The 26,780-nt window shown below is 37.4% G+C and overlaps 1 protein-coding gene across 1 annotated transcript in view; it reads left to right on the plus strand.

Annotated features, from left to right (window-relative positions):
* Nucleotides 1–26,069, plus strand: part of Prosalpha3 (proteasome alpha3 subunit) — a 124,369-nt gene extending 98,300 nt beyond the window's left edge. The window contains exons 7-8 of the mRNA XM_090377130.1: nucleotides 10,594–10,717; nucleotides 25,873–26,069. Of these exons, the coding sequence (XP_090233256.1) occupies nucleotides 10,594–10,717; nucleotides 25,873–26,021 (273 nt within the window). The 3' untranslated portion in view covers nucleotides 26,022–26,069. The remainder of the gene's footprint in view (nucleotides 1–10,593; nucleotides 10,718–25,872) is intronic.
* Nucleotides 26,070–26,780: the final 711 nt, after the last annotated feature.

A 26,780-nucleotide genomic window follows, 5' to 3' on the forward strand; every position in this document is an offset into this window, starting at 1 on the left:
CAGTTTGCTGCCTAATCCATGTGTTTCTCTTCTTATCTAACAGTCTGAATCCCAATATAATTCGTTCCATTCTTTGCTGTGTAGTTCTCAGCTTCTCTTCCATTCTTTTGGTGAGTGCCCAAGTTTCACTTCCATAAGTCATGGTGGGGAGTATACATTGATTCATTATTTTACGTTTCAGACAAACTGGGATATTGCTCTTCAGTATGTGACTATATTTCCTGAATGCTATCCATCCAAAATTTATTCTTCTCTTGACTTGCAGCCATTTATCATTATTACAGCTAATAACTTGTCCCAGATAAGTATATGACTCTACCTTTTCAATTACTGCTCCTTCAATCATTATTTCCCTTTCTGTGGCATACTTGTTCATCATTAATTTTGTTTTAGCCATATTCATCTTTAATCCTAAATCCTTACTAACTGTGCATAACTGATTAAGATTTTCCTCTAATTCTTTGGGATCGTGGCTTATGACCACAGTGTCATCTGCAAATCGTAAATGGTTTAGGTACTCTCCATTCACATTGACTCCTTTCTGTGACCAGTCTAATCTTCTGAAAGCTTCCTCAAGGGCAGCAGTAAACAACTTTGGAGATATTGTGTCTCCTTGTCGAACTCCTTTCTCGATTTTAAATTTCCTACTGTCTTTGTCTAGTCTAATAAAGGAGGTAGCACTCTCATATATTTTCTTCAAAATCATAATATGTGGGGTATCTATGCCTTGTCTTTCTAGTGCCCGAAACATTGCCTTATGCTGTATGGAGTCAAATGCCTTTTCATAATCCACAAATGCTAGGCATAATGGTGTTTTATATTCATTTGCTTTCTCCATTAGCTGTGATATTACGTGAAGGTGATCCATAGTTGAGAATACTGTCCTAAAGTCAGCTTGCTCTTTCAGTTGATTCTCATCAAGTATTCTTTCTAATCTGTTAGTAATGACCCTTGTGAACAACTTGTAGATGTGGGATAATAAGCTAATTGGTCTATAATTTCCAATTTCTGATTTATCTCCTTTCTTATGGAGCAAAACTATGATTGCATTATTCCACTACTTAGGGGTCACACCTTTTCAAATGCACTTTGTGAAGAGCCTTGCCAGTTTTTGTGTTATATCTCTTCTTCCCAATTTTAACAACTCTACAGTAACTTCATCTTCCCCCGGGGCTTTCTGATTCTTCATTTTCTTCAAAGCATGTTCTACGGCCCCGAGTGCCAAGCGATATTAGTGACCACAGCACCTTTCCAGAGTGATTATCTAGTACGCTTCACTGTAAATATATTTCTCCTGAGTTTCGAAAGTCCGATAACTCCGGAATATTATAATTAAATAGATATAATCAAATACTATAACCTAGAAAGGAAAGCCACCTTTCTTTAATCCCTCTTTTTATTTTTAGTTAATACTAACCCTTTTCTTCGCTTGGGTCACTAGGTGGCACCGCTCTTGCCTCCACGTGGCGGGGCTGGTAACCTGGGAGGAAAAGACAATCTCCCGGGGCCAAAAAGAGCATATCATGAGTAAATCAAACTCAGACTTATCTGGTCTGCCAGACGCAACCCAGATATCAAAAAAGAAAGACAGTTCCACAGCAGGAACTGCAAAGCGCCAAAAAACTGAGCCAGAGACCTATCCAATTCCAACCTATCTGATCATCCATTCAACTGGTGAGAATGCAGTTGGCAAACTTTCTCCATTTAAAGTTCAAAAGGAATTGGAAAGTAGAGCAGGATCTCCGAAATCCGTAAAAAGACTCAGATCAGGAGATATTCTCATTGAGACATCTAATGCCAAACATTCCAAGCGACTTCTGAAAAATGATTTCTTTGCAGGACTCCCGGTAACTGTTCTGATGGGTACTGTCTTTTCTAAAAATATTATACCGACACAGTTTTGGTGTATTGGGGCTGCCAGATGCACCCAGATATCTCAAAAGAAAGTTTCACACCAGGAACTGCTAAATGCCAAAAAACTGAGCCAGGGACCTACCCAATTCCAACTTTCTTGATCATCCACTCAACTGGCAAGCTTTCACCATTTAGAGTTCAAAAGGAATTGAAAAGTAGAGCTGGATCTCCGAAATCTGTAAAAAAGACTGAGGTCAGCAGACATTCTCATTGAGACCTCTAATGCTAAACATTGTGAGCAACTTTTGAGAATTAATCTCTTTGCAGGCCTACCAGTAACTGTAATGCCCCACAGATCACTAAACACCTCTAAAGGAGTGATCTCAGACTGGGACTTACTAGATATATCTGAAGAAGAAATGCTAGAAGAACTGAAAGAACAAGGAGTTATTCATGTCAAGAGAATCTCCACCAGAAAAGATGGCAATCTGATCCCTACCCGCAACCTGATCTTGACCTTTAATACCCCGAATCGTCCATCATCCATTAAGGCCGGATATCTGCTATGTAATGTCAGACCCTATGTCCCAAACACCGCTACGGTGTTTCCGATGCCAGAAGTATGGACATTCCCAAACAGCTTGCCGGGGAACCCCTACTTGCGCAAAGTGTGGTTCAATCGAACATGATTGTGAAAACTGTAATGCTCCTCAATCAGTATGTCCAAATTGCAAAAAAGATCATCCCGCTTATGCTAGAATATGTGAGCGCTGGAAAAGTGAGAAACTTATCCAGAAAAATAAAACTGAGCATAATGTTTCTTACCAAGAAGCAAAAAGAATCATCTCACCACCAACTCATGCAAACAGACCTACATATGCCCAAGCCAACAAAAAATTCCAATCAACCGGAATGCAAACTGAACTAACAGTACCCCCAAAAGAGTCTTTCTCAAATTACGTAAAATCTTTGTATAGTGCAACTCAAACCCAAGCAGTCAATACACCAATTACCATATCACAAGAAAACATCCACACTCCGGATCAAGGACTCAAAGAAAAACATATCCTAACTTCTAGTCACCAACAACAAATGGACACTAAAGAAAAATCAGCAGATGACTCTGTTCTTCAAATTTTTGTTGAAGAAGACATGGACACCGAAAGGCCTTCCTTCCCAAAAAAAGATAAAAATAAAAGTGAAAAACAGAAAACCTCAGCAACCCGAAAACGCTCAGAAAGTCTAATAAGAGACAAACAATGAACAAAATAATACAGTGGAATTGTTGTGGATTCCGTGCCAATATCAATGACCTATATGATCTTTCCTGTAAATACTCACCAATATGTATCTGCCTTCAAGAAACTTATTTAAAACCCCAAAATACACCAAAACTGTCTCGTTATAACATTACTAGAAAAGACAGAACCAATGGGAATATTGCACATGGTGGTGTAGCTATTTTAACAAACCCACATATTGCTACCAAACAGGTCTCACTGAACTCTCCCCTCGAGGCAATAGCAGTCCGTGTAGCTGCTGACATCCATATGACAATCTGCTCCTTATACATCCCACCAAGCTATACCTTCCAACAAAATGATCTCAACAATCTTATAGCTCAACTCCCAACACCTTTCCTCATTCTGGGAGACTTAAATGGTCATCACACTCTATGGGGTAACAACAGCATCGACCAAAGAGGAAAACTAATTGAACAGTGTCTAGACAATAACAACCTCCTCCTTCTAAATGACGGTTCACCTTCCTTCAGGAACAAGCACTGCAATAGACTTATCTATCTGTTCAGCAACCTTATACACTATTCTAAAGTGGACGATAAACAACGATCCGCTACATAGCGATCATTTCCCCATAATAATTGAATTACTTAATAAGCCCTCTCATCATCCTACTAAAATTCCTCATTGGCTTACTGATAAAGCAGATTGGCAGTCCTATAAAAAATTAACCAAGCTCAATCCCGAAATAATCCAAAATTCCACAACTGATGAAGCAGTTGACTATGTCACCAAAACGATATTACATGCAGCAGAACAAACCGTACCGAAATCCTCATCAAAATTACCGATTCATCCAGTGAATCGGTAATTGGTGGAGTGATGAATGCCTTGTGGCTAAAAAAGAGCAAAGCAAAGCTTGGAATTCTTTTCGCAGGAGTCCAACTACAACCAATCTCATTCAATATAAGCGTGCTAGAGCAAGATATGTTAGATGCTGCAATAAAAAGGCTGCTTGGATCCAGTTCACTTCGACTATTAATCAAGCAACGCCTACACATAAAATTTGGAAAGCAATCAGAAAAATGAGTGACAAATATAAAACGATACCTCTACCCATCATGGAATGGAGAGGGCAGAATGTAAATAATCCTGCTGGAATTGCCAATATACTAGGTGAAACCTTTGCAAAAACATCAGCAATAGAAAGTTATACACCGACCTTCAGAAGATTAAAAACATGTTTAGAAAAACAAAAGTTAAACTTCTCTTCAAAAGGAGATGAACAATACAACTTACCTTTTACCATTCACGAATTACATAGAGCTTTGTCAACATCTAGACGCAGTGCTGTAGGACCAGATAATATTCACTATTCCATGATACAGAAACTAAGTACCGAATCATTACAGTTACTTCTTCATCTATTCAATAGACTCTTCCTGGAAGATAAATTCCCTAATCAATGGCATCATGCCACGGTCCTTGCCTTCCTTAAACCAGGTAAAGATCCTACAAATCCCACTCATTATAGACCAATCGCCCTGACCAGTTGCATTTGCAAAATTCTCGAAAAGATGGTGAACCGCCGACTGATCTGGTATCTTGAAAATCTCAATCTGCTACATTCTGCACAATACGGTGTCTGACAAAACAGATCTACATTAGACATACTGGTCAGACTAGAGAATTCCATTCGGAATGCATTCCTCAGATCGGAACACCATGTGTTAGTCTGCTTTGATATCACTAAAGCCTATGATTCCACGTGGAAGTATGGAATACTCCATGAGTTACATCGCCATGGACTTCGGGGTCACCTCCCGATTTTCATACAGAATTTCCTATGCAAGCGTACATTCCAGGTTCGATTCAAAACTTCACTGTCCCAAGTATTTTCACAAGAAGAAGGAGTTCCTCAAGGCTCTGTACTCAGTGCTTCACTTTTTATAATTGCAATAAACACCATTGCCGGACAAATTCCAAACACTATTGATAAAGCACTGTTTGTAGACGATCTTAGTATTTGGTGTCATGTTAAAAATATGAATACTATTGAGAGACAGTTACAAGTGGCAATAAATAAGATCTGTTCATGGGCTCAGACTAATGGATTTCAACTTTGTCCGGAAAAAACATTTTGCATCCATTTTTGCCGCCAACGCAAACTCCATCCCAATCCGGAGCTACAACTGAATCGCCAACAAATAACAGTTCATCCCAGCATATGGTTCTTAGGAATCACTTTAGACCATAAACTCACTTTCGTTGAGCATATCAAAAGACTAAGAACATCATGTCAACAAAAACTAAATATCATCTGGGTTCTCTCTGCAACCAATTGGGGAGCTGATCACCTTACTTTATTACGGTTATATAGAGCATTAATAAGATCGAAACTTGACTACGAAGCACCAGTCTATAGTTCAGCAAGACCTAGTGCCCTTCGCTGGCTTGACCCTATCCATCATAGTGGAATACGCGTTGCTTTAGGGGCATATCGCACATCTCCAACACATAGCTTATATGCTGAAGCACACGAACCCCCTCTCTCAATCAGGCGACAACAACTGATACTACGTTATGCCTATAAAATTAGATCTATGCCAGAACACCCGAACTGGCCCATACTTTTCACATCACAGCACAATAGGTTATACCAAAACCGCCCTAATGCTAATCTTCCTTTGGATATGAGAATAAAACACCTCTTAGAAGAACTAAATTTAACCTTAGACAATGTGGCACAAAGCCTCCCATCCTCTCTTGCTCCTTGGAATATCATTCCACCCTCATGTGACTTACATCTGCATGAATGGAATAAATCTACTTTGCATAGAGAAAACTTCTCGCAACTATACCATGCAGTATTGGACCAGTTTCCCAGCTTTTCCATAGTACATACGGATGGATCAAAGAATGATGTCCACGTCGGAATCGCCGCAGTTTTTCCAAACATCACATTAGCTTATCAGTTATCACCTGAGTTCGGTATATTTTCCGCCGAACTAATAGCAATTCAGGTTGCACTGAATCATATCGAGTCCTCTGATATTAACAACAGTTTAATTTTCACAGATTCTTTAAGTGCACTTCAAGCACTAAAAAACACCATGAACATCACCCACTCAGTCGTGAAAAGAATAGTCAGCTCTTTACATAGCTTATCAGAACTTGGAAAAAACATACATTTCTGCTGGGTCCCAGGACATATGGGAATTCCTGGAAATGAACTAGCAGACAATGCTGCCAAATCAGCTTACCTACAACCCGAGAAAAAGTGGAAAGTGCCTCATCAAGACTATCGACCAATAATCCAGGAAAAATGCATGTGCCAATGGCAGTTATCATGGGAAAATCAACCTAATAATAAACTTTGAAGTATCAAGCCAAACCTTGAGCGATGGCCTTCCAGCTTTAGTTCAATCCGACATCAAGAGGTAATATTGGCTCGTCTGCGAATAGGCCACACAGATATCACTCATGGTTATCTTTTAAGAGGAGAAATACTCCTTCAATGTCATTACTGTAATACAATGCTCTCAGTGAAACACATTCTGGTTGAATGCACAAAATATACAAGAGAACGCCAGATTCTTTGCACTTCAGCCACAACAAAAGATCCTACACTTACCTCACTTTAAACAATGAAACAAATGTCTCAAGCATATATAACTTTCTCAAGATGATTAAAGTATATCACCTCCTTTAGTTAGTTAAAAAAAAAAAAATTACTTTCTGGTTTCCTTTTTCCATTTTCTGTAATTGAGAAGAAATGGCATGCATAATTATCATATGTATGGCGCACTATGGTCATAGTTGCCGATGCGCCCAATAAATCCCGAAACAAACAAACAAGCATGTTCTACCTCATCGGGAAGAATATCGGGTATGTCATATGTGTTGCTACTTTGCAATCCATCTTCCTCACTGCTGGCATCATTCCCTCGTTTCTTGTATAATTCTCTATAGTAGTCTTCTGCAATTTGAATTATGCCCTCTCTGCTGTTTATAAGTACACCATTGCTATTCTTCAGTTTCAGTATCATTTGTCTTTCTGTATTACTGCTCATGGCTGCTGATTTAAATTCTTTGTTTTCCCTTAATGCTTGTTCTACTTTTCTTATGTTAAATCTTCTTATGTCCTCTCTGAGTCTCTTTCTAATGGCTTTGCATAACTCAGTATACTCAATTTTCTCTCTGTCAGTGTTTTTCTTGCTCTTCATTTGTCGTCTTCGGTTCATCGTGACAAGTGTTTCTTGACTAATTTTTTCATCTTTGGATTTCTTTTTCCCTATAGGTTTCTTGGGCTTTATCACTTTCAGAAAGTTGTAATATTCCTCGTCGATATCTTGGTTCTGAGCAGTCTGCAGAAGCTCATACTTGTTCTTAAGTTCCAGTACATACTGCTTTTTCTCCTCTTCTGTTATCTCAAAGACCTTTGTATTATTTACTCGAGTCAGTTTTTTCCTTTCCTTTCCTACATCTATATCAAGTGTACATCTTTTTTTTTTTTTTTTTTATGTGAACCCCAAACACGAGAGGTACTTAGTACATAGTACTTAGTACCGTGCTTGGGTTAAAAGCTTGTACCTGCCAGGGCATCTTACCATTCTGTGATCACTTCCAACATTTACCTTATTCAGGACGGTAACATCATTCACAATATATCTTCTGTTAGTGAGGATGAAGTCGGTTTCATTAGTTGTTAATCCATTTGGACTCTTCCATGTCCACTTTCCGTTCACCCTTTTCTTGAAAAAAGTGTTCATTACTGACAGTCCTTGAGATTCTTCAGATTCCACAAGTCTTTCATTTCTTTCACCAATTCCAAAATTTCCTATAGTTCTCCTTTCTGCGCTGTTTTGTCTTTTTCCAACCTTAGCATTGAAATCCCCCATAATAATAGTGTAGTGGGTTTTCTGCTCATCTAGAAGACTCTCAGTTTCGGTGTACTTTTCTTCAACCTCTTCATCATCATGGCTCGATGTTGGTGCATAAATCATTATAACCTTTAGCTTGTATCTCTTAGAAATCTTGAGTATTGACACCCTTGGTGATGTGCTTTTGAATTCCAAAATGTTGTTTTTAAAATCTTTATGGACCAGAAACCCAACTCCACCTTCACTCCTTTCACTGTTTCCATTGGTGTACAGCAGATTTCCACTTGATAAACTCATAAGTTATTCATTTCTTCTTGTTTCAGCCAAACCAATGATATTCCAATTCACATTTTCTAATTCCTTTTCCAGCTCTAATATCCTGTCTTCACCGATGAGTGATCTTACGTTATAACAGGCTAAGTTCAGTTTCCGTGCATGGCAGCCTGGTCGTACCCAGAGATTCTTAGCACCCTCTGCTTCCACTCTGATCCTCTCGCTGGCTGGGACTGAGGGCCATTTGTTTTGTCGTGCTGTCGTATGCTGGAGGGTTTGGTCTTTTCCTCTTCATGATGACCAGGTGTCTTGAAGAGAACCACTCTACATGTTCATTGCCACCTAAGTGACATAACAGGGCTTACCATCGAGAAGGTGTGCATGAGTGGATTTTAGGGAGGCAGGCCAACCAGACTTCTCCTGAATCTTCTGTAATAGAGAGATATTGGATCCATCAGTGTTTTAGGCTGAGTGTCTGATAACACACAGGATACCTGTTCCCCTCTAAGCCTCTTGGCAATCAGTTTGGAATCAGTGGTTACCAACAACAATTTGTAAACAATACCAATTTTGTATTAAAATATTTCCATTTTATATTATGTCTAAAAATCAAAAAACTTAAATAATATTTAAGAAAATTGTAGATGCATCTAGAGTGTTTTGCAATGATATATAGGCAATGCAGGTGATGGCCGTCATGGGTACCCATGCTCACTTTGGGACACGAGAAACTATGCCTTGCATGGATCCACCAGTACCAATGCTGGACTATTGACATGGAAATCTGTCATCTGGTGTGATGAATCCCATTTCCAACTCTGTATTGCCGATGGGCATATCAACATTTGCAGAAAGAAACATGAGGCCACACTCAAATGCATTATTTGTGTTAGGCAAGCTGTAGGCAGTGGTGCTTGTGGACTGTTTTCATGGCATGCCCTGGGCTCGATGATTAACAGTGATCACCAACCAATATCTACCTTTTTGTCATCACCAACCAAGTGCATCCCTTTATGATGACAATGTATCCAGACATTTCTGGCATCTATCAACAAGACAATGTGGCATGCCACAAGGCTTAGCAACCTGCTAAGCCTTGGGGTAATGCCCTGGGTTCTCTTATCACCCTTAATTAATGACTCACAGTGCTGGATTAAGATTTTGTAGGCCCCTGGGCTACAGGTATTGTGAGACCTCCAGTAATATTTTCAAAAGGAAAAAAAAAGTTAAAAGAAAAATTAAATTTATTTTTACAAGTCTAACAACAATTAAAATTCAAACATTTGCTTTGCATAATTTTTTGGAAACAAATTTTTCCAAACCATCAGTAAATTGTAAGTTCTCAAGAACATCGTTTTCAATTGCCATGAGAACAAGTCTGTTTAGTTGTTCTTGTGCCATTGTCAATCTGTGTGCATTCTTTAGACATTTCATCTTGGAGAAACTCCTCTCTCTAGTCACATTAGTTATCATTAAACACAAGTAAATCCATAGTGCTATTTCAACATTAGGAAATAAAGAAGTTAATCCATTTTTTTCTACAAGGGTGTAGATATCAGAAGCTTGTAGTGTTTCATGCTTGTGTCTAGTGGCCCTCCGGCTGGCAGAGGTCCCTGGGCTGTAGTCCAGGGACCTCTGCCTCAAGTCCATGCCTTAATCTGGCCCTGATGACTCGACGGACACCTATGCCCCTTCGTGGTGACAGTGTATCTGGACGTCACTGGCATCTATCAGCAAGATAGTGCACTATGCCACAAGGCCCAGTGGGTTGCTAACTGGTTTCAGGAATATATAAATGAATTCTTTGCCCTCCCATGGCCACCTAATCTCAGCCCAGTTGAGAATGTTTGTTACCTACCGGATAAGAACATTCATTGCTACCACCTGACAGTGTGTGAACATTACTGGAAACATTGTGCTGTGCATGAGTTTCCCTACCACAGGACAGCCTGCAACACTTTGTGGTGGCCCAACAATGTATTAGGTAGGTGTTACTAATGCAAAGCCAACTCTGTCCAGTGTGTATAAAATATATATATATATAGATATGTATATGAAATTTGCCATGCAGTTGTCATGCGATACTGCCTAGCAAATCGGTGTGCTAGCAGTTGCCGGTTCACCTAAAGATCTGTGTTGTAACTTTAAAAAAAAAATACATTAAAAATGAATATAAAAGGTTAGAGGAAATGTAAAAATTAATTAAAGCTTACAAAGGGTTATAAAAAGGAATATAATAAAGAGTGAGTGAAAATGTGGAGGAGGAAGAAAAAAAATAGGAAAAAAAATTACATTCATCTTTTTATATATATATAAATTATATAAATTTTATGCTTTCATAGGCTGCAGTATCTATCTTGAAACAGGAGTATAAGGAAGGGCAGACAACTCTTAAGGATGCATTGCAGTTATCTATTAAAGTGCTTAGTAAGACACTGGACATGACAAAATTAACAGCTGATAAATGTAAGTAAATTTTTTTTTTTTTTATCAAAATTTGCAAAAGCAAAAATGCAATTTTTTTTTATGTTTCATTAACCCTTAAGTAGATTTGTGTGTGGTGATATTTCACATCCCCTTTTATATTCACAGCAATTTTTTCATATGTAAATAGTGGTTGCTACTAGCCCATGAAGATTTTCTGTACCTTCAATTAACTATTAACTTTTTTTTGTTTGCTGTTATGATAGAAAAAAAAAATGCAATCAAAAATGCTTGCTGATGCCATTATTTCACAATTCCTACAATTATGACGTAAGACATTGAAAAAGTAAAGTTACAAGATATCCTGAAAAAAATGGCTTTTATTTGCCTGCAAGCAGTGGGTGGATGTCATGTCTAGAGACAATATACCATTGTCATGTTCATTAGCTTATATCTAAATTCCAATAATTAGATTTATCAAATCAAGCTGTGCATCACCAAATTGTAACTAAAATAACAACCCAACTGAATACCTGAAATAAAATGTTAAATACAGAATAACAAAAGTTATTCAAATGCAGTGTATCAAATGCACCACTTAAATTTGTGTTTTGAATTCAAATGAGAAATATATCTTGATCAGTTTAAAAGTTAGCTGTCTCAAAGATTTGAGTTGGGTTATCAGCAGTGCTCCTGTCTGTCCAAAATAGAATAATAATTTCCCTTGGATTTTCCATAATCTTTTAATGCAGCAAGTGATGCACAGTTGAAGAAACTAAAAGATGCCTACCTCTTGATATCAGAATTAACTCGTTTCCAACAAGCGAATAAAAATACTGCCCTTTTAATCAATCCTTTCCTAAGCTCTATGTATCCTAGTGTAAAGGGAATGCATAGAACATTTATTACTTATCCAAAGATTCAATTGTCAAACACTAAACATCCCATTGTTACTACATAACCTAGTAAAAGCCTCAAAAATTCAGTATACATATAGAATTGTATATTGAATGTACATATAGAAATGAATTTCAGTTTTTGATGGAAAATGAGTATCCATTGCTATAAACTAATGTCACTAAATGTTTTGTGTTAACTCTTTAAAATTGAGATCTCCTCTTTCCTATCATAAAACTTCTATATTCCTAGTTATTCATTCTACCTAATCCATCTCTACATCAACACTCCAAACACAATGGTATCTAAACACAACTTATAAAATTCCCACATCTAGGTTAATCCAATTAGGAGGTAATGATGATAATAATTGGAGGAAAAGTGTGTATGTATGATGAAATATGATTTTGTTTTTCCATTTAATATTTGTAAACTATGAACTTCTGGAATTAACCATTTATATAATTAGAAAAGGAATCAAATTATTCCAAACAAAAACAGTAATCTCATTTATAAACAATAATAATGCACATACAAACTCAGTGTTCTCTAGTCTTTAAGAAAATTAAACAAAACTAATGTGATTCTTAAAAGAGGAGGATAATTATCAAAAACAAATTAATTTCCAAGCTTCTTGAAGAAAAACAAGAATGCCTAAGCCGTATTGGCAATTCTGTAGTCTTTAAATCTAGATACATCTATATCGCACCATCCTCTAAGTTAAGTGGAATGTTTACTCAACACTGGATCTTCTACTTGGCTTTGCACTGAATACAGTTAATTACTGTTGGTAAGCCAAATAAACTTTTCATTTGCTTTGCCAACCCAGCTCTAGAAGGAAATTAAATAAAGGTGAGAAAAACATTTTTCTTAAAAATAAACTTTTATAGCAATGAACAGCAAATTTTATACTTGTAATGTCTACCCTACTTTTTAAAAAACATTACACAAAAATTCAAATGAACCCAAAGTAGGAGTTTCCATAAAATAAATTGCTATTATCTGAACATAATTTGGCCCCAGGTGCCAAGCGATTTATTAGTGGCTAAGTGATTCCCAGCGATTTAAGTGTTCTGAAAAATATGCCAGTTTCTTTAATTTTCATTGTTAACTTCCTTTCATTTTTTTTGCGAAACAGCTCTTTATCTTACAATTACAAGTAAGTGAATACACAGAAAGGAAACTCACCTTTCTTATTTTTTTTCTTATTCTCACTTTTACTAATGTAACTAACACAGTAGCCACTTGGTCACTAAGTGGCACTGCTCTTGCCTCCCTTGTGGGGCTGGAAACCTGGGAGAGAAAAGTAACACTCCCGAGGCCAAAAAAGCAAACATGAATAGTAAAATGACTACCAATATTACAGGGCTTCAAGAGAAAGCCCTACCAAGTAATGATGCAGAAAACACAAAGACAAAGAGACAGAAGATAGATATGGACCCACCAAAAATACTGACACACACATTGTCATACTTGCAAAAGGAGATCAGACATTAGGACATCATTTGTAATTCAGAAAACATTAACATTAGAGCAGTGGTTTTCAACCAGGGTGCCGCAACAACATTCCAGTGGTGCCATGTAATTTGGGTTTAAGTTATTTAAACTTTTTTATTTTTTTTGAAATTTATATATTTATTTCATTATAAAAAGATATCCATTGTGCCGTATCTTTTTAATTTTGTGGTGATCTATAATTGATATGTTTATTTAGTACCTCTACATAAAAGATAAAATTATTAAATTAAGTATATATAGTTTGTATTGTGAATTGCAATTTTGTTTATAATTATATTATTATAATAACTACAAAGGGTACTAGGAAAGTTTTGCAATACAGCTTTGTTTATTTAATTTTTTCAAAGTAATTTCCTCTACATTCAATACACCTCTCCATCCTCCGAAACCAATCTTTAAACCAGTTCTGCCAAGTTTCACTAGGGAGTAAAACACACTCCTTGTTCCAAGCCCGTAGAAGGTCCTCATCACTGGAAAACCGCCTCCCTTTTAGCTTCATTTTCACATGCGGGAACAGTGCAAAGTCGCAGGGAGCAAGGTCTGGACTGTAGGGAGGGTGCTCGAGAAGTGTCAGTCCTGTCGTGGTCAAATATTCGGTGCAGGCTTTGGCGCGGTGAGCTGGAGCATTTTCGTGATGGAGGTACCAGGTGTCCATTCTTGACTTTGGCCGCAGGTTCTTCATAGATCCAATGACTTTAGGCAGGCATTGTTCAGTATACCACTTAGCTGTGACTGTCTTCTGCGTGTCCAAAACGACACGTTCCACAATTCCACTCGATTTGAAAAATACAGCTATCATTTTCTTCTTTACAGATCGGGATTTGCTGACAGTTACGGGTGTGTCGTCATCATCAAAGACCCAAACTTTGTTTTGAGCCTTGGTCGGCAGATCGTAATAGTACAGCCAAGTCTCGTCACCTGTCACGATGTTGTTCACATACCGAGATTGTCCCTTATCAAACTTTTTTAACATCTCCCGGCACCAAGTCACACGTCGTGTCATCTGCTCTTCAGTCAGTTGATGCGGCACCCAGAGAGAACAAAGTTTCTTCACGTGCAAATGATCTTGCAGAATCGAACGAATTGCTGGTGCATTTAGGCCCAAAGTATCCTCTATCTGTTGGTAGGTCACTCGCCTGTTTTCGTCAAGCATTTTCCTCACAGCAGTAACGTTTTCCTCCGTAACTGACGTTCGTGGCCTTCCCGGCCTCTCAGAATCCTCCAGAGTGAAATTTCCCCTTTGGAATTCTCTATACCACCTGAATATCGTTGTACGATGTGGACAATCATCATCTAGTGCAAGAGTCATTTCTTCTAAGCACTGGTCTATGGTTAAACCACGCACGAAATTATACCGCAAAACTGTCGTTCTCATTTCATGACCACGATGCCATCGCAAGCACTTTACACTCTCACTACTAATGAATAACTAAGCCCATCGACTTGGTGCGGCGGCTACTATGCACGTATGAACATGTCTCAACATGCAGCAACAAGCAGCTTCCTGTGATTCATTGTTGCGTCATATTGCAAAACTTTCCTAGTATACCCTTTGTATCATATAACATGTTTTATTTAATGTTATATATATACACAGATAGAATTGGATTATTAAAAGGTCGAAAACCACTGCGTTAGGTATTTCTTTTTGGCCTAGGGGCGCTGCGAACTTTCTCGTTTCACGGCACCCCTAGGCCAAAGATGAGGAAGATCTCCCAAGTAGGTTTGACGCCTGAGATCCAGTGACATACTAGTGAAAACAGAAAATCCCAAATACTCCCAGTAGTTGTAACACCACACAACACGCTGGATTCTTGCAGAGAAGTGATCTCTGAGTGGGACCTCTTAAATGTGTCAGAGGAAGAGCTCACAGAAGAATTGAGAAGCCAAGGAGTAACAGGAGTGAAGAGAATTAATATTTGAATATAATTCCAGCAAGAACTTCTTATAATAACCTTTAATACTCTGAAACCTCCAACAACGGTCAAAGCAGGATAGATATCCACAAATCTGAACTGCCAAGTAAGACAATACATACCAAGTCCATTGCGATGTTACAAATGTCAGAAATTTGGACATTTGCAAATGGCACGCAGAAACTCAGCAACTTGTGCAAAATGTGATTCTAAAGAACATGAGACTACAGTTTGCTCTGCCAACATCTTGAAATGTACAAACTGTAAAGGGGAACACCCAGCCTACTCAAAAACATGCAAAAAATGGAAACAAGAGAAACTAATTCAGAAATACAAAACAGAGCACAACACAATGTATCAAGAAGCAAGGAAAATAATACAGCCATGGCCTACAAAAAAGCCAACATATGCACAAGCAATTTTTTTTGCATGTTTTTGCATCCAATATAAATCAGTAGAAGTTCAAACCAAAATTTCCATGCTGCCAAAAGAATCACTTTTGATTGAAGGCACAAAAACAGGAGAAAACAATGAATACCCCAATTTCTATTCCTACAAAACAGATATCCACAAATCAGCCCCACAACAAAGACCTACCTAAACCTACAAACACCAAAGCAATCGAACAGATGGACATAGAAAAAAATAAACACATCTGAAGAACCAGTACTGGAAATTTTCACAGAAGAAGATGTGGACATGGACTGGCCACACTATCCTAAAAAAGATAAGACAAAGTATAAGAATGCTCCATTTAGGAAGCAACCCGAAAGCCCTAGGAAAACCAAATAATGGATCAGTTCATCCAGTGGAACTGTAGAGGACTAAGAGCCAATTATGGCGATGCCCCGTATCTAATAACACACCATACACCAATATGCTTTTATCTTCAAGAGACATACCTTAGACAACAAGACATCCTTTCAGTAAAAAATTATACAATGTATAGGAAAGACAGAATAAGAGAAAGGCCAACACATGGAGGAGTAGCCATCTTGGTCTATAACCACATCCCAGCTGAACACATTCCTTTAAACAGCAATATAGAAGCGATATCTGTAAGAATAACACTAAGATTTGGGATAACCATCTGTTCAGTGTACCTTCCACCAGGATCAGATATACCATTTGGAGAAATAGACCAACTAATCTCCTAACTCCCATCACCTTTCTGTATAATGGAGACCTGAATGGGCATAGTCATCTGTGGGGAAACACTGAATCAACAGACGAGGATGAATAATAGAAAGAATAAAAGACCATCATAACATTTCTCTACTCAGTAATGGTAAACATGCGTACTTTCACTTTCCTAGTCATACAATCTCAACAGTAGATCTAACTATATGCAATCCTTTCCAACCTTCCCTTCTACCAGAATTAAAGTGGCAAGTAATAGAAAACCCATGCAGCAGTGACCACTACCCAGTAATCACCATACTGACCAGAAGCCATCCCAGCAGACCACCCTGCTGGAAAATAGAAAAGGGCAACTGGGAAAAATTTAGAGAACTGGCAATATTTAATCCACAAATCATTCAAGAAACATCTGTTGATGAAGCTCTGAAGCATGTCACAGATACCGTAATACAAACAGCCAAACAAAGAATACCCACAACTTCAACTTGTTTTCCATTGCACCCAAAATCCTGGTGGAATAAAGCTTGGAATAAGTTCTGGAGATATCCTACAATGGATAATCTGATAAAATATAAACAAGCACGAGCACTAGCTAGGTATACCCATAAACAAACCAGAATAACTTCCTGGATCCAGTTTACTTCTTCAATAAATTGAACAACAGATACACAAATAATATGGAATAAAATAGGAAAAATGAATGGAAAATATAAAAACCAACCATCAGAGATAGCTAATATATTAGGATATCATCAAAACAATCCTACACTACAGAATTTTTGACCTATAAGGAGAAAACTGAGAACTTATTAGGTATTAGCATTAGCATAGGCATTTGATGCAAGAAAGCAAGCTTATGCAGCATCAGCCAAAAAAAAAAAAAAAAACCCCACTTCCACTTCACCCCTCTGTTCGTTCAAAATACCTGTCCAGCTGAGCCTTAAACTTATTTAGGCTATCAACCTCCACCACAAGGGATGGAAGTCTGTTCCACCAACCAACCACCCGCTGGCTAAAGGCAAATTTCCGCACGTCTATCCTACATCTGTCTTTCCTCAATTTGAATTTATGCCCTCTCAGGTGATTTTTCTGAGCTAGAGGAAGAATCCCATCAGCATTGAGCATGCTTAAACCATTCAAGGCTTTATACACCTCTATCAGATCACCTCGCCTAGTCTCCAGACACTGTAATTTGCAAAACTTAAGCCTTTCTTCGTAAGAGCACCCCTTTGTTCCATTCACTAATCTTGTTGCCCTTCTCTGTACTCGTTCCAGCAGCTCTACATCCTTCTTGTAATGAGGCCTCCAGACCTGTATACAGTACTCTAGGTGTGGCCTGACCATTGCCTTATACAATGGAATAATCACCTCCTTATCCCTGCTGGAAAAATTCCTGTATATCATTGACAAGACACCATGAGCTACTCTTGCAGCTCGTCTGCACTGCTCAGAGAACTTCATATCTGCCTGCACAACCACCCCCAAGTCCCTTTCATTCTCTACCACTGTCAGTGTAGTACCACAGAGTTGATACGTTGCTCTGGGGTTGCTGTTTCCCATGTGTAGTACTTTACATTTGTCAATGTTAAACTTCATTTGCCACCTCTCAGCCCATCTGCTCAACCTTTCCAGATCCTGTTGCAGCAGCATAGTGTCAGTAGTGTCCTTGACAACCCTGCCAACCTTTGTATCGTCTGCAAACTTGGACATTAAGCTTGATATACCATCATCAATATCATTTATAAATACAGAAAACAATAATGGACCCAACACTGAGCCCTGAGGGACTCCACTAATAAAATTAGTCCACGATGAGCAGTGTCCATTGATTACCACTCTCTGTCTTCTCCCCCTCGACCACCTCTTTATCCATAGCAGCAATTTGCCTCCAATGTCACACTGCTCCAATTTGTGTAGCAGTCTTCCATGTGCAACAGTATCAAAAGCCTTTCTAAGATCCAAGTATATAATATCAAAGTTATTCCCTGCATCCAGTTCTTTTGTGACTGCATCATAGTATCCAATCAAGTTGGTCAGGCAAGACTTCCCCTTAACAAAACCATGCTGTGTCTGAGCTATAACTGAAGTCTTGTCTAAATGCAGTGCTTCTTTAACCAGTGCCTCCATTAATTTTCCTGGAACAGAAGTTAAGCTCACAGGTCTATAATTACTTGTGTCAGCCTTTGATCCTCCTTTGTGAATTGGGGTCACATTTGCACATTTCCAGTCTATGGGTACCTCCCCTGAGTCCAAGGAAGCTCTCATAATTATGGCTAAGGGTTTGCTTACTTCCTTTGCTGCCTCCTTTAATATAACTGGATAGATCCCATCCACCCCAGGTGCCTTTCTTGTGTTTATCTTCAACAGTTTCTCCTCCACTTTACTCCCAGTTATTTCAAGATTCTGTAGTTTACTGCTAGAGTTGAATACACCTCTGGCATTCCCCTTGCTGAATAACTCCTCATGTGTGAATGTCGATGCAAAATATTCATTTAGTTTGTTAGCTACCTGAGCAGGATCATCAACAGTTGACCCATCAACTGTTGATGGGTCAACTGTTGACCCATCTGTTGACCATGAGAACAAAAAACAGAATTAATTTTCCCTATAACCAACCAATTACATTACATGAATTACTTGAAGCAGTATCACAAGGCACCTCCATAGCCAGGTGGGCAGGAGCAGCAGTGCGTAGCACGCGCTTCTTGATTAGACCGGGGTTCGAGCCTGTGACCACTGCATATCCCCGGAGCAATATGGCCTTAGTTGCTAATGCCCCTAAAAAAAACCAAAATAACAAATAACAATAACAGTATTACAAACAAAATCAAGTGCAGTTGGACCAGACAATATACACTATGATATGCTTAAAAGTCTAAAGCAAAAAGAGGTGGAAAACTTCCTTCAACTGTATAACTGCATTTTTCTAGAAAACCAATATCCTGAAGCGTGGCATTATGAAATAGTATTAACTTTCCAAAAACCCAATAAAGGTCGGAAGAACCCAAACAAACGACTGATAGCCCTCACTAGCTGCTTAAGCAAAGTTCTAGAAATGATAATTAACAAAAGATTAGTCTGGTATTTAGAGACAATGATTTTTTTTTTTTTTTTTTTTTGGCTGAAGCTACATAAGCTCATACGCCTGCTTTCTTGCATCACATCCCTCTATTACTATTATTTGCAGGCAACTAGGGAGCGGTTCAAGGTCAACTGCTCTGCCTGTTTTACAGATGATGCTTGTCTGAACGCACATTCTTGTTATTTAATAGCCGCACCTTGTATATCCAATTGTTTGTGCAAGTTAGCTTCAGACAAAAGGCGCCAAGAAATAAAATTCTATTCCACATTGCCAGCACCAAAAAGTCACTGCATAGATTTCCTGGGCATGTAAAGTTGATTACTTTGTTTATAATTATCTGTGCTGCATTATCAGGTTTATATGTACTTTGATATCGTCTCTTAGAATTTTTTATAAATTTGTTCTTTAAAATAAAAGTGGAACCATGTCTAGTCATAAGAGCAGAAGTGCAACTGCCAGTGAAAATGTGGCTAAAAGACCATGCAAATCCATAACATTAGCAGAAAAGATGGAAGTTATTAGAAGAACAGTGGGTGGGCAGTCACATCCTACTGCTTGTATGGAGCTACATAATACCCCCTCCACTCTAAAAAACAATCATGAAAAAATGCCGATAAAATTAAAAAGACAATGGAAGCTGCAAGAAGGAAAACTGCTTCAATTCCAAGATACTCATGTGGTTCTGATTGGAAAATTGGAACAATTACTCTCATTGTGAGTTGACGAGTTAAATGAAAGAAACATTCATCTCACACAAAGTATTATATGTGATAAAGTGAAGAGTTTGTTTAATGAGATGAAAAAAAAAGGAACGCAGTGTCAAAGTTTCACAGCAAGCAAATACCAGTTTGCTAATTTCAAGCAATAAACTCAAATTTACAATATAAAATTAACAGGTGAGGCTCCCAATACTGATGAAGAAGCAGCACGGGCATATCCTAAGTGACTAATGGGGAGAGGTGAATATCCACATGATCTTGTTTTCAATGTTGATGAGGCTGTAATTTCATCTTCCTTGAAGAGAAACATGCTCCTGGATTTACACCTGCCAAAGACTGTTCAACTCTCTTGTTGGTGGAAATGCTTCAGGAATTGTGAAACAAGCTGTTTCATTCACTTGACACACCAATAGTGATAAATGGGCTCATTGAAGCAAATTTACCAATCGTTTGGACTTGTTATTGAGTCACATCCATCTTTAAACATTCAACCATCACCTGGGAGCTGTGCTATATGGAAATGTAATTCACCATAAGCCTCTTTTAACATTTTATATGCTTCAGCTAATATTTTCTTGAGATAGAAACAAAATTTGAGAGCAGCATACTGTTCATTGCATTTCACGTCCATTGTTACATAGGCGAAATGGAACAGGCATAAACTTGACCGACTGCCAAGGTCAACCATATGCACGAATCAACTGTGCAGTTGCTATGCAGTTCCATTTGGTCTTTTTAAGTTCTGTAGCTCAGCTAGAAATAGCAATCGGTATAGTTCATGAAAAATTATCATTCTTTATTGAACAGGCTTTGTAAAATTCTCAAAAAGATGTGGAATGGTGATCAATGTATGCTCTGGGATGCAAAAAATTGTATTTTCAAAAATCAAAGTGATGTTGGTCACTTTCTTCAATACCAAGTGAATCAACCACAAAGCATGTATTCCATCAGGTAAGACAGTGAATAATGAGTACAGTACACACGATTTGGATTACTTGGTTACTTTGGATTACTTACCACCTCACAAGTGCCTAAAATAATTCACCAAGTAAGGCCCCAGTTTCAAAATAAAAGGAGCTGGTTCTTTTTGCACAGTATGTAATTGTGGAACTACCCTGCCCTGCTACCCTTCTTTAGTTCCTCAATTTACCCCTCTCTCTCGATGCAGTTTTTCAAATGCATTTTACAAATATTTACAACAGTTCTACAAGTAATCCCACAAGTGTGTAGCTACTCAAGATGATTACCTTGAAAAATGTTAAAGGCTTTTTTTTTTGCTTTGTTTTCTTTTCTTTCTAACATCTGGTTTTCTTTAATTTGACTGAGTCCTGGAACTTAATTGTTAACCTTGTAAAGGAGCTAAGGGCAAAATACTTATATTGAATTCTTCAGTATTCGACTATCCTTGTATTTAACAGTGCTGTTCAATGAATATAAAAATAGAAATTCTTAATGGTCACTCTCTAAACCAGTTAGAGTCTACAGTTTTCAAATACTGTAGAACCTTGTAAATTTAGCATTGTGACTTGGCCTTTGCTGAGTTATAAAGAATATCTTTGCAGTATGGGATTTTTGAAATTTCAAAAATCTCTGACAGTAAAGTTTGCCATTGATGAAAGATTATGTACTGTTCCATTGGAGTGACAAAGCAGTGTTGCCACTATGAAAATTATCACATATCACTAACCTTGGTTAAATTTTCTGATCAGCAAACAAAAATATTAAAAACATCAGTAGAGAAAGCCAAAGCTGGTTAAGATTGCTTCACTATTAATATCGAATTACTGTTGACGCAGCGAAACGGAGACAGAATAAATTATGACCGGTTTAATAATAGGAAAAACACATACATAGATTAGATACATACAAAAGCTTTGTATGTATACAAAGCTTTCGTACGTATCTAATCTAATATATGTATGTGTTTTTCCTATTATTAAATCTGTCATAATTTATTCTGTCTCCGTTTTGCTCTGTGTCAACAGTAATTCGATATTAATAATGAATCCAGAGCGCACAGGCCTCTTTAATCATATTGCTTCACTAGCTTGCCAGCAACGTGAAGTTACAACTCTGTTGGTACATATTTAATGTGTATAACCAATGCAGGGGTCTGGAATGAATACTGGGATTTAATTCATGCTATGATGTAATTCAGCCCTTAATTGAAATCAAACTCATTGATCAGACTTAGTAATTTATATTTCTTGTTTGATGTTACTAATTGTTGATTAACAGTGTTTGCCATTCAAACTGTACACCGTGTAAGTTTAAGGTGAAAAAATAAGGCTTAGAATGTAATACTCACAAAGGTTTCCTACAACTGCTCTTAACATGAAAAGGTTTTCTGAGGTGATTCATATACTTTAGTTGTAAAGCTTATGATAAAGAAACATATTAGTAGTGGCAAATAATGCAATCAAGTAAGCTAATAAGCAGTATCACCAAAAAAAAAAAAAAAAAAAATCCCACATCATCTGTACATCGCTTCCAATAATTTGTCTAGTTCTTCCTTGAATTTATTTAAACTACCTACTTTCACAAAACATATGGAAGTTTGTTCCAACAATCAACTGCCTGAAAGAAAACTTGTCTACATATTCCCTGCAACTCTCCTTTCTCAATTGGAATGTATGCCCTCTCCTACATGTAGTCTGAGCAAGAGGAAGAATGCCATCAGCATTGAACTTCCTTAGTCCATTCAAAGCCTTAAACACCTCAATCAGACCACCTCACAAGTGCCTAGTCTTCAGGTTGCACTTTGCAGAATCGAAGCATTTCTTGTTAAGAGCACCCTATTTTAACCCTCTCTAGTCTCAGCCCTTCTCTGCATCTGCTTCAGCTAATCACATCCTTTCTAAAATGAGGATTCCAGATCTCTGTGCAGTACTCAAGATGTGGCTTAACCATTGCCTTGTACAGTGGAATAATCACCTTATCCCTGCTATCAAAATTCCTGTATATCATATACAAGCTGTCCTAGCTACCTGTTTGCACTGCTCAGAGAACTTCATATCTGTCTGCACAATTACCCCCACTGCTTTTTTATTTTCCACTCCCCTGAGTGTAATACCACACATTTTGGTATATTGATCTGGGATTACTGGTACCCACATACTGTACCTTGCATTTGTCAATGCTAAACTTTAATTGCTGTCTCTCTCAGCCCATCTGTCAATCTTTTCTAGACCTTGATGCAGTCGCATACCTTGATTATTGTCCTTAACCACAGCACCAACCTTTGTACTTCTGCAAACTTAGACATTAAGCCTGATATACCTTCATCAGTATCATTAAAAAATGTCGAAAACAACAGTGGGCCCACCACAGAATCCTAGGATACTCCACTAATAACATTAGTTCAGGAAGAGCAGTGTCCGTTGATTGCCACTCATTGGCTTCTTCCGCTCAACCATCCCTTTATCCATAGTAGAATATTGCCCATAATGCCACACTGCTCCAATTTGTGCATTTTTTTTTTATGGGCAACAGTATCACAGGCTGCTCCGAAATCCAATTATATGATATCAAACTTATTTTTTGCATCCACTTCCTCTATTACTGCATCATGCTAACCAGTCAGATTGGTCTGACAAGGTTTCCCCTTAACAAATTCATGTTGTGACTGTTGTATAACTGTATTTCTGTCTGGAATCTCCTTCATTACTTCTTTAACCAGGTGCCTTTTTTATATTTAGCTTAAACAATTTCTTTTCCACTTTCCTCTCAGTATCACAAAATCATTTATTCTCTCTCTAGATTTTGACACTCCTCTGGCATCTCTATCACAAAAAAAATTTTCCACATGTTACTTTAGATGCAAAATACCTGTTCAGTATAACCTGAGCAAGATTGTAAACAGTTAAACCATTAATATTAAGTGGACCAGTGTGAGACTTCTCATAATTTGCCTTAGCTTGCCTTTCTCTTTTTGCTTGTTTGCACACTGGTTTATATCTATCATAGACTTCTGTTTCACCTGATAATTTATGTGCATCCATGCAGTTTTATTCTCTACAACAAGTCTCATTAGTTTATTGGAGATCCCTTTAGTTCTTGAACTGTATTTTTTTAGTTATGAAAAATTCTGGTAACTTCTACAGCTACCTCCAAGAATGCTACCAATTTAAAATTTGCTGTCGATAACATCATCAGTTGAGACCACTGTAATCACCTTTTCAGGAGAAAAATTCCCTCCTTTTTTTCTTGAAAGTAGCTACATCATTAAGGAAATTCTCTATCAGTACGCTGTGATCACAGCGACCCAGTGGGCATGAAGAAACACTGCTGATAATCAGATCAAAAGTATTGATAATATGCATATATGAATAACAAAGTTGACCAAATGATTTCCTGAATTACATTTTGCATGTGGCTTGGTTATCGACAAACTGACCGCTTATATTATTGATATCAGAAAACACTCTTTGAATTAGTGTTACCCTACTTTGAATTTTGAAAAAATAAAACATTTGTACAAATATTAAACTGCTTTGTAAGTAAATAGTGAATGCTAATAAGTTTTTGCAAATGAAAGATCATTTCTGTTACTACTTTTCAACATTACAACTTTCTGAGGAGTTCAGACATTTGGCCTAGTACAACGCAAGTTTCAAGACTCCACCATCATAAAATCTGTTAGATTTGTGTGTGCACAGCCAGTGATATCTTGCAGTTTTGCCAATTATAAGGCTGGAAGTGATGACCAGCAAAGCTGTGCCTTCAATGGGCTGAAAAAGGCAAAAATATTTGGGTGCAGAGTCTGAACTGTATGGAGGATGTCAAAGCATATGTCCAACCTCATGGCCACATTTTATTGGAAAACCCTGTGTGGTGGTTTATTTTTGTGTATCGGGAGCACTTCCATCTGCATTTCAGGTTGTCTTTGCACAGTTGCTATTCTTAAGATATAACATTTTTGCAACACGTGAATTGGTATTAACATGTTAGCCAGGAAGAAGATACTCAAAGTGTAACACGCCATTCCTGTTCCAGAAGGTGAGCAGGACCTGCCGTACGATGCTTTTTGACTTCACCTTGGGTGTAAAATGGTGAACCCAGTATTCATCCTTGCAATGTTACTGTTGTCCTCTACAGTTGTCTTCAGATAGTTTCTCTGGGATCTGTCATGCTGACGCCTTCCTGTAAAGCAGTGGTTCCACTGGTGTGCTGCGAGATTAGGAAAAACTCGACCAAATGATTTCCTGTATTAAATATATTTCAGGAATTGTACAGCATGGCAATCGTTATTTCGGTATGCCACAAATGTGCATCTTTTAATTTCAAGTGTGACTTGAGTAACAAAAAACTGGGAACTGCCATAGAGTATTATGTAATAATGACAATATTCTACACTATATGAAATGTTTCTGTAGCAGTGTCACATTGTGTTGGAATTTCCTTTACTGATTGTGTCAACAGCATCACTGTTTTTTGATGCCAGGTATGTTACACTATTACATATATGTTACACAATTCTGTCCTTAACTGAAGTTACAGCACCATCTGTACATAAGTCTTTTGGTTCAGTTTTGCCATATGCTGTACTCATTTCTTGGCGGATGTTTACTGGCCTAGGGTCTTTAACCCACAGAAAGGAAATGACACTGTGTTGGTTTTTCTACACAGCAAGTGTAGAAAAACAGGGAAAAATGATCTTTTATTTGCAAAGACTTTCCAGTTATGCATCATAGTAATCTGGCATACAGATTTAGCACTTCTCACTATCAAGAGAACAACGTTATTAACGTGGACAATAGTAGTAATGTTTCTTGATATATAAAATAATACAGTTGTTGACTGATGTGTATATTTCTTGATATATAAAATAATACAATTGTGACTGCTATGTATATACCCATTTGTGATAATTACTTGCTCGATTGAATTAACAGCTTAGGAGTGTTTTGGATTATCTCTTTTTAGTGGAGATGGCAACATTAACTAGAGAAAATAACAAGACCAAAGTTCAAATCCTGCCCCCCAAGGAAGTAGAAGTTTTAATTAAACAACATGATGAAGAAGAGTCAAAATCTGAAGCAGCAAAAAAAGAAAAAGAAAAGCCTAAAAGTTAACATAAAAACTTTACTAAATCGAAATCCAAATTGGACTATATGCTTCAACTTTTCATTATCTAAATTTTATTTAGATTTTTTTTTTTTTTTTTTATCATAATACATAATATGAACAGTACTTTTCAATGAGACGACAAAGGCTGGGAATGTAAACTAGTACATTTCTTGCAGTAAAGCAAATCATTTATTTACATACACATAATGGCAGTATTTTGGATGCCTTATACGTTGTGACACTTATTCTAGTACATTAACATCTGTATTTTGAAAACTATAATAATAATAAAATTGAAGTTGATTCTGATTATTAATTTTGACTACTTACTACCAAGTTAAGCTAGCAGTAAATGGTTAAACACATTTGATAAGAGATGAGTAAGTTGTACAATTCCACACACAAATATAAAACAGAGGATCAACACATCTTAGGAAGCAACTTCTGTGTTTGGAAATATGATAAAACCTTTATTATCTTGGAGCTAGTAGCAAATTCTGTCTTGGATATAGATTTGTACATGCTTTGGGATTTCAGGTAGCTGAATTTGTTTGTTATTTGTTAAATTTTAGGTGTAAGTCATAAGTCGGTGTGTGACATTAGCAGAACCTGATTAATTTGAAATGGTCTCTTCTGTGGCATTGTCAATCATTGTGTCACTTAAACAAAAAGGATAAATAAACATACAAAAGAAAATTCTGTGGGAAAATGATGGCAGAAAAACTGTATATAATAAGTGAAATTAAAAAGATGAACCAGATTAA

This window comes from Mastigoproctus giganteus, chromosome 7 (assembly GCF_048544385.1).
Source record: "Mastigoproctus giganteus isolate SK-2022 chromosome 7, ASM4854438v1, whole genome shotgun sequence".
In the NCBI taxonomy this organism is placed as follows: Eukaryota; Metazoa; Arthropoda; class Arachnida; order Uropygi; family Thelyphonidae; genus Mastigoproctus; species Mastigoproctus giganteus.